At 41.7% G+C, this 10,168-nt stretch overlaps 1 protein-coding gene across 1 annotated transcript in view; it reads left to right on the plus strand.

Moving 5' to 3' along the window:
- Positions 1 to 4,982, plus strand: part of cntfr (ciliary neurotrophic factor receptor) — a 174,450-nt gene extending 169,468 nt beyond the window's left edge. Inside the window, exons 8-9 of the mRNA XM_062554125.1 lie at positions 1,222 to 1,342; positions 3,545 to 4,982. Of these exons, the coding sequence (XP_062410109.1) occupies positions 1,222 to 1,342; position 3,545 (122 nt within the window). The 3' untranslated portion in view covers positions 3,546 to 4,982. The remainder of the gene's footprint in view (positions 1 to 1,221; positions 1,343 to 3,544) is intronic.
- The last annotated feature ends 5,186 nt before the right edge of the window (positions 4,983 to 10,168 follow it).

The following is a 10,168-nucleotide window of genomic DNA, read 5'->3' on the forward strand; positions in this document are numbered from 1 at the left end:
TTTGCTCTTGTAAATATTTATTTATCTACATTGCCTGTTTTTCCTGTCTTTGTTTGGTTGATATTCAGTGTCTCACAGCGTGAAACCTACTCTGTCTGATTTGAGGAAACATTACTCTGAAGTCATTTCACACCTGGCTTGCTCCAGTGAATAACATCATAAACAAGCATATTATTAATGAGGAAACAAAAAGACGAAACTCCAAGAAGACAAAAATGGAATCAAACGTGCCCCTGATTCAGCTAATCAGGCGGAGGCTGTGCCGTTGTAAATTAGTTTGCCAGATCCATGTAACAATTGCTTCAGTACCAATTACTTTTTTTCTTTTTCAGTGAAACAGCAAACTCATTCAGCAACCATCAGCCCCCTCCCACATCAACAAACAAACTCTCTCTCTCTCTCTCAAACACACACACACACACACTAAAACACACACACGCACACACAGACACACACATATGAGCACACACATACTGCAAATATTGTTGCCATGGCAGATCCTGTATTGTAGGGTTAGAGTTCCCTTTGATGCCAGAGTGATTTCTACCTTATTAGCGTTATATCTATCTAGAAGTGCTTCTGTATAAACTATAGCAGCAATGTGGAGACTGTGGATAGATACTGGATGACAAATGCAGGAAGCTGGACACAGCCAATGTTATTATTTTGTTTTTTAAATTTTGTTCGTTCAGGACCATGTAAAATGTTTAACATAAATGGTGCCATTTGATGCACTGTACCAAATGTAAGTGATTCTAATTTACATCTGCAGTCCCTGGGCAGGGCACCGTTTAAATCCAACAGACAACATCTAACAAACAACACACACACTAGCACTAAATATTTTCAGGCAGAGGACATAAAATAGCTACACATTGCAGGCAGACAGTAAATGAAGCAGACTGTATAATGGTGTTTCAGACACAAACATCTGTAAGCCACACAACCTGGCCAGCTAAAGCCTGTTAGCCTACAATCAGAATCTGTTGCCTCGGGCCTTGGATAGGCTTTCAGGAGTGAAGAAGGGACATAGGTGTTTCAAATGTGGCTAATATCAGTTATTTTCCATATTCATACAGACAAGAGCAAATACTGTCCATTTGTGAGACCCGTTTGCAAAAGTGCTACAAGAATCGGATGTATTACTTAAGTCAGAACTGAGTTTGAATATATAGTTTGTGTTTATTTATTGTGGCTTGATGTTTACTCTTTCCATCACAGAAACCATCTGCTCGACAGCGCCCCCTTCAGCCAAGACTGAGCACCGACTGTCCGCTGGAGTTCCGGCCCTTTTGTCATCATCCCACCTGCTTCTAGCTTCTCTCTTGCTGTTTATCATGTGGTGGGTCTCTCTCACACACGCACACGCACACGCACACGCACACGCACACACACACTTGTTTACTCTCTCTCTCTCTCTCTCTTTCTCTCTCGCTCTCTCATATAAACACATACACACACATGCACACATTTACCCCCCCCCCACTCTCTCTCACACACACTGATACTGTACCCCCTCCCCCATGCACACACAAAGATATCACCGATACCTTCCACACAGATACCTCAGTTGCCACACACACACACACACACACACATGCACACACAAAGCAGACACACGTTCCACATCCACATGTACAGAGCCTCTCTTGTGTGTTGGATCATTACTGAGAGATGACATGACCATGATATGAACCACACTATAACACGACCTCATAGATGCTCTGCTGAGTCTGTGTGTGTGTGTGTGTGTGTGTGTGTGTGTGTGTGTGTGTGTGTGTGTGTGTGTGTGTGTGTGTGGGCTTCACAAAATATTATTTCAGCATCTTTATCACAACGTGTGAATGAGCAATAGTCACATCGCAGGAAGTGTAAAGTTAGGCAAATTAACTCCAACACGTCAAGCTCCAACTTGCACACTTCTCATTCTCCATGACTAAGCCACTAGATGCCACATCAGAATGAGTCATGCAGTGTATTCACACACACACACACACACACACTCATAGACAGACAGACAGACAGACAGACACACACACACACACACACACACACACACACACACACACACACACACACACACACACACACTGAAACACATCGGCACGCATGCACATACAATCACAGAAGCTGCCTCAGAGCAGTGGTCTCATTAAAAGTCCTGCCAAAGTAGCACTAATGCAAAACTCAATGACAGAGCGAGAGAATTGCTAAGAGGCTCAGGTAGTGAAGTGTTGTTGGTTCAGAGCACTTTTCATCAGCCCTCTCTCAAAGCACAACATTGAACATCCTATGTGTGTGTGTGTGTGTGTGTGTGTGTGTGTGTGTGTGTGTGTGTGTGTGTGTGTGTGTGTGTGTGTGTGTGTGTGTGTGTGTGTGTGGTGGATCAGCCTAGTGTTTTTGTATGCTGCTCTACCACTGCTGAGAATCGATAAGTCTTTCAGCTCCATTCCATGCAGTAGACCACACACATGAACACATTACACACACAAACACACACATACACACATACAGAGAGAGAGAGAGAGAGAGAGAGAGAGAGAGAGAGAGAGAGCAGACATACTAACACACATTTGTGTGCATCTTCATAGAAAACAAAAGTGTGCGTGTGTGTGTCTGCATGTGTCTGTGTTATTATACAGTTGAGTACAAAAAGCCCAAACATGGCCTCCTGACTAAGAGGCAGTGATTGCATAAAAAGACTGATTCATCTCTTACCAATGATTGCTGTTGTTTGTGTGCAGGTTTTGTGTGTGCAGGTTTCATTCTGTACAGGTTTCACTCTTCGTTTTAGACACCTTTAGCATGGAATTCACTTTCAAGAGCATGAGTATAGTTCTTTACCATCGACAGAATCTTACAGAGTATTTTTTTCTTTTTTTTTTTACAAAAGCATGTCATTTCTTTGACAGTTTTGTATTCCCGTATAGGCATGTGTAGAGCCATTTCTACACATCAAATTGCATAGCTCAGTAAATGTGTTTATTATTCTGTAATGCCATTCATCTTGATCTCCAGAGGCCTGATTCGAGGGCACATATGGCCAATATGGTGCTGCAGTATGTGTACAGTAGCTGATAGCGTTGCTGGTATTGGATGCTGCATTGTTGATATTGGATGCTGGCCTAATTGGAAGCTTCTGACCGCAATCAATTTCTAATACAGTATATGAATTGAATTTTTTTGTGAGTTGATGACAGACAATTAATAAAATGCCACTTGGACACACTCGCACGCACACACTCACACATACACACACAGTACACACAGACACTCACACAGACACTCACACAGACACACAGACAGACAGACACACACACACACACACACACACACACACACACACACACACACACACACAGACACACACACACACACACTTCTCCTGCCCATGGTTGCAATACATTTAAGTTGAGCATTGTGCCAAAACAGAGGTTTGGCACCCCAGAGTGTATGTGTGTGTGTGTGTGTGTTCACCTGATTATGTACTTCAACTCCTCTGACACTTAATCTCTCTCTCTCTCCCTCTCTCTTTCTCCTCCAGATGTATCTGTCATTCCTGTGGAAGAAATTGAGGAAAAAAAACCTTCTATTTCTATTTTGCACATGTTAATGGATATCGTGCATTGATAATTTAATTCAAGTCTCTCACAAATGAAAAATAGAAAGATTAATAAATGATGAAAACAAAAAAGAAGAACAACTACAACAACACAACAGCAGCAACACAACAACTATCCGCAACCACCACGAGATCGACTGTAAGAACTAACAGTGGAATGTGATCAGACACAGGACATTACCCCCAGGGAAGCAAAAGATTTGGGGACGTGTGACTCAAAAGATACTTTCTGCCCGGCAGCACAACAGCGACATTTCATCCTTGTCATATTTTTAAAAATCGACGATTGTTTTTAATCCCTTCGAAATTCATTCATCCCGCGCGGTTTGCCAACATTGTTTTTTGTCGTCATCTCGTTGTCAGCAACATACAGCTAACTCATCATGCCAAAGACTTGTTCTTGGACAATACATGAAACAAGAGAAGAGATCCCTCGCCTCCCGAAGCCTGTGTCTGTGGACTGATGACTTACAGTGAACAGAATCTAAAAAAAAAGAAATAAAAGAAATTTAAAAAAAAAAAAAAAACTGTAGCTGCAAAGACGGAAGACGAAAGACTAACTCTGTGGAATGATGGACACCCATTTGTTTGCATTTTTGATTCTTGTTTTGATTTTTTATTGCTTTTCTCTCATGTCCAGTGGTCACGGACACTTTCATATGTAGACATCACACATTTCATACACAAACACATAAACAGAAACACACACACGCACACAGTACTACACACATAATAACACACACATGCACTCACACAAACAAACACAAAGACTCACATGTACACGCGTACTGTACACACACACACACACACACACACACACACACACACACACACACACACACACACACACACACACACACACACATTTTATTTTGTTCTCTCTATCAGTTCATTGGAAGCAATTCATTGCCATCACCTGTGTGCTGGACTGCGTTTTCTAAATCTGGTGACGGACGACCCAGAGAGCTGAGTTGACCCCCGACCCCTGACCCCTGCTCTATAAGCTCTGTAAGCCAGTGCTGTTTTGCTTTCCAACTTCATTGCCTTTAAACATGTGTTTTTGCAGTTTACATTTTAATAGTCAATATCCCAATTTAATATTATGTTATTCAATGAATATTGTCGTGCTTTATGTTTTGTTTATTATTGAACAAAATATACATATAGTTTTTTTTTTTTTTTTCAAACATTCATAACTGCTTAATTCTCCCTGATCATATTTTGTAAACTATGATATGTATCTTTAACATGAAAAAGTTTATTATTTAATAATGTATGTATTAGCTGTAGATTCTTGTAACCTGTATCTGGATCCTTTTATAGATGTATATAAAATGAAAGGTTGTTCATTAAATGTGACCATTTCACAATGAGCAGGACCCTGCTGTTCTTTTCCTGGCCGTATCCACAGGGAAATTACCAAAGTGGGCGGTGTCGAAGACTGTTTCTAAAACCTGATTGACTACAGATGATTTCCCTCATCAGCGGGTGATCCCAATTGGACAAATATTTTATTACTTTTCTATAGGCCTCCATTGGAGACCTATAGAGAACAAATAACAGACATCAATAACGGGCAACAGATATCTCTCCTTCTGTCCAACATGATCCCTCCCACTTCTGAAACACTTTATTGGGGCCTATTATCATCCTGGTAAGACAACAAGATCCCATGTTCTCCTGTTAGAGAAATTAGTCTTTTTCTGTGTTGTTTACCCCTGAGGAATTTTTTTTTTTTTTTTAAAGTATATTGTTTTGGGGGTTTCTGCCTTTATTTGTATAGGACAGTGAAGGGTGAGACAGGAAGTAAGTGGGAGAGAGAGATGGGGTGGGACTGGGAAATGACCGCAGGCCAGACTCGAACCTGGGTCCCCCGTGGGCACTCGGACCCGTATCTGGTATGAGCGCTGCAGCCTGCTGCGCCACAGCGCTCCCCGGAAAATACTATTTTGATAGCTTCCAAAATATCAGGAGAATAGCAGCACCTTTGTGGAAAAGTGACCTGAATAAATATCTCTACTGTTAAGATTCACAGATCTTCACAGCTCTGACAAGATTGACTTCTATAATACACCGGACTGGTTTCATTCTTCACCTGTCTACATATTTGGCTTGAAGTCTACGGATGTCTCTCAATATCCGGTTTTGAGGGAAAACTTTGCCAAGTCAAAACCAACTGCGTCTTAACTGTCAATAAATCCTTTTAAAAATGCATACTATGGGGTGTGCTCCCTGAAAAGCTTTAATGATTTATGTGTATACCCACACCAACTACCAACCTGTCTCATCGCATCTGCTTCAGAGACAGAAGAAGTTTTCCAAGTTCTGTTAAAAATTGTATCGCTTCTTTGAGCACCATGTACTGTATCTGTCTCATGCTTAATATCTGCAACTAAGGGTGTCTTGTGGGGGAACCTAAATTGGGTGTGTTTCTAGACGTTTTCCTGTACTTTTCAAACTAGACGACCTTGATATATATCTTCTGGGAGACTGTGCAGGATCTCAGAAATCAATCTTCACTCGTCTCGTCTCTTCTCACGGAGCTCACGGCTACTGTAAACTTGGCCCTCGGCGTCCTCAGAAGCTGCCACACATGACTTCTTATTAGTTGACGAGGGAAGAAAAGTTCTCAGGAAATCAATGGCGCAGAACCCTCTCCGAAAAGTCCAGCCGTCTCGCAGACAACAGCCGAGCATTAGGGTGATGGATTTAGCCTGGGAAGCTACGGAGCTCCAGAGAGAGAAGATGGGGAAACAGTGATTTGCCACAGTAGGCGGTGAGACTGGCCTAAAGTTTGGTCTTGCAGTCATCATCAACTGAGGCAGTTTGGCTAGACAGACACTATATGAAACAAAGCATGACAGCAACACAAACTCTCCTATCTCAACATACTGTACTGTAGTGCCTGCCAACAATGTCAATGGAGAGGAGAGTTATTCAGTGAGACCGGTTTTATTCGAGGCAAAATGCTGGTGTAGTAGACTATAAAACATCATTTATGAACATCAAACATCCACTGCACTAGGAATCAAAATATATAACTGGACACAACCTGTGAAAGAAAACATTGTTGCTTTACAATCCTCACCACAAAAGTCAAAGATTCAGTAGAGGGTAAAAAACATAACCAAGAAAAAAAAAAAAAACACAGAACACATTGCAAGAATCAGAATTGATAGAAAACCTCACATCTACCATCATCTATGCAACATGTCTTATGTGGTCAGAGAGGTGAATTTGTGGATCTACACATTCTTATTGGAGGTTTCTATAATCCCTGAAAACCAAGACTATGCTACAACACACTAAAATTGTACAGAATTCTGCAGGAAGTTCTATCGAAATGAACGTGCAATGCCAGTGTAGTTCAATAGTTCTTGATATTGACTGCTGAAAAGAAGAAAAAAGAGACAATGGACTTACTCTCCTGATTATGTTTTTCCTAATTCTACAACTTGTCACTTTTGTTGCACATTTTGGCAAGTGATTGTCCACTAAACGGGGTAATGATCATGATATGGGTCAATAGGTTAATGATGATTATCCGCTGCCTGTTGCAGTCCTGATCATTCTGTCTGGCTTCTTCTCTCAAGACAGCTGGACTATGCAGTCTATTCCTTATTGATTAGCCGGGGTGAACCCAGACCAGATTATTAGCTCATTTGAACTTGCTCTGTCTGGAGACCTTACCATTGTAGCCTATTTCTGAATTAGGGATGCAACGGTTTTCAATAATTTATTGAACCGTTCGGTTTGGCCTGTTCGGTTCAATAGACTCACCTAAACCGCAATATTTCGGTATACGCGACATTAAACTTTTTATTTAATACAAGGTTATTGCGCGCGCGTAGCCTGGGAGCGATAGAGAGGAGTGCTTAGGACCCGGGGGATGCGTTTTCTCTGACTGTTCAGCTTGCCTCTCGTCAACCTTGCAACAACCAATCAGAATTTTACTGAATTTCCCAAGAGCCAATAAGCGCGTTGAAATGCAAATGAAGGAGTCATGTGAGAAGAAACAAACTTTACCGGCGACTGCATGATCATGGCGACATTTGAAGTAGCCCACAAACAAGGCAAAAAGACCGTCAGTAAAAAAAGCACAGTGTGCATTGCAAGCACTGCTTCACAACGATCACCTAATAAAGGTAACACATCCAACATGTCGGCCCACTTGCGCCTTCATCACCCGGCTGTAACCTTAAGTGGAGCAGCACGGAGAGTTAGTTTGCCACCGAAAACCCAACCATCCATTGCTGCAGCCTTTCGACAACAATATAATTCCCAAAGACATAACGAATACGACGGCGTATTAGGGCCACGTATATATACTTTGTAAAGACGCAAATTTGCCACTTTAGAAGGTCGAAAATTTGCCACATTATAAAGTCTGTGTGTAACAGTGTAACCGGTGGTTTCTGCCCTGCGTTGATTGCTCGCTAGAGTAGCCTAAGAAAGCGTGACGCCGACACAGCTGAGTGTATTCTCTTTTTGATAGTTTACTGGAAAATATTGTAGGGATGGGAGGTTATAGGAGATGGGGAGGCTGACATGTCATTCCAAACTCGGGTCATTTATTTTCCTGACGTTGTACATGCTAGGCTACGGGCAGCGGGAGGTGTCCACTCGAAAAACAATAAACTCACTGCTAAATCAGTCAATCGCTCGTCCACTCGTCAATCACACAACTCTCTCGCACACACACGCACACACACACACACACACGACAGGAGACACAGGGTAAACAGACACTTTGTGAAGTGGCAAATTTGCCACTTTCTTCTCGGAATATTGCCCCCCCCTGACAACAGGTTGCAATAATGTTCATTTCATTGTTCTAATATTTTTAATGCTGCACTGCACTTTTGTCTATGTTTACATTTTTTACGTTCATAAAAGAGGACAGGGCAGGCACTCCCAAATCAAATATCCATTTGAAACTACACATAATACTACCTCACCAATTATTTTGAGAAGATTTTCAGAATTGTTCACTACTTTTTTGAGGGTGTATAACAGTTAAGTATTTTCTTTAAATGTGTGAAGAACAGTGAGTTTATTAAATAAATAACTACACATTACTAAATGCTGCACTGCACTATGGATAACATTGCCTGTTTATGACAGAAAGCAATGATGGTGTTCTTTTCTTTTAATACATTTTTGTGATTCTGCTTCATCTGTGTCAGGCTATGCATTTAATATTTTCTCTGCAAGTGTAAGTAGAAGCACATTGTTGATTTGAAATAGAAAAGGCAAATATAGCCTCCTGTATGCTAGAGCCAAGATAATATTGATATATTGAAACCGAACCGTTACCGTGGCCCAAAAACCGTGATACAAACCGAACCGTGGCAAAACTGTACCGTTGCATCCCTATTCTGAATCACCAAAAACCAAATTAGTGTGTGTGTGTGTGTGTGTGTGTGTGTGTGTGTTATCAAACATAACCGCTTATCCAACAAAGAGAGGGCTTTATGTTAAGGTGACCAGATGTCCGAGACCAAAACCGGGGACATAATCCTAAAAATGTGGAAAAAACGGGGACATATTCAGTTTGACTATCAATCTGATTGAAATACACACAAGTTTTATCTTCAAAAAACGGGGACATACAGTAGATAGTTTTTATGTATTTTCCCGGGGACAGGCATTCAAAAACGGGGACTGTCCCCTGAAACCGGGCTCGTCTGGTCACCCTACTTTATGTGATGGTGAGCAGTTAGTAGCACTGTTTCAACACAACCAATGGCTGTGCAGACTGCATCAGTGTCAAACGACATGGACGTGGACTGTCTTTGGAATTGAATAAACAACTGTATTACTGTAAATCCTTCATTTACAATAAATGTTTGAAAGTGTTTCTTCCAAAATTATTTGGCGCCCATTAAATCCTTTAATGTAGCAATGCAAGGCTAGTTCACTGCTGCTTATGATGCTTCAGAAAGGCTTGAATGAGACTGAAAGAAAGGCACATCTCAGTCGAGATTCGATAATCGGTTTGTTGTTAGCTGGGCTGTATTAGGATCAGCAGACAGTGCTGAGTGCACAAAAACAAGACGACACACACATTTGGATTCATTGACATTTTTGGTAGATGGTATTAATGTGCAAATGTGTGTGTGTGTGTGTGTGTGTGTGTGTGTGTGTGTGTGTGTGTGTGTGTGTGTGTGTGTGTGTGTGTGTGTTTGTGTGTGTGTGAATGTGTGTGTGTGTGTGTGTTAGAGGTAATGTGATTTGAGTTGATGGTTTCTGGAGTAAACCTGCCTGCATACCTAATACATCAGCCACACAGCTGAAATGGTGGATTCCCAAAGATCAATACGGAGCTGCATGGCTGACTTCTCCCTGTCAGACTGACGACAGCCCAACGACAGCCTTGACCTTTTCAACTGACCGTCTGCCACCTCATAACCAGCACGATCCATCCTGTTCTCAGAGAGGTCAGGGGAAAGGTCAAATCGGGGGGAGACATCGATGAGGTCTCAGATGCACCTCAGACGGTCGCCCAGATGGTGAGCCTGTGACTTCATCAGACCCCATCTCTGT

Source organism: Sardina pilchardus, chromosome 14 (genome assembly GCF_963854185.1).
Source record: "Sardina pilchardus chromosome 14, fSarPil1.1, whole genome shotgun sequence".
NCBI classification, from domain to species: domain Eukaryota; kingdom Metazoa; phylum Chordata; class Actinopteri; order Clupeiformes; family Clupeidae; genus Sardina; species Sardina pilchardus.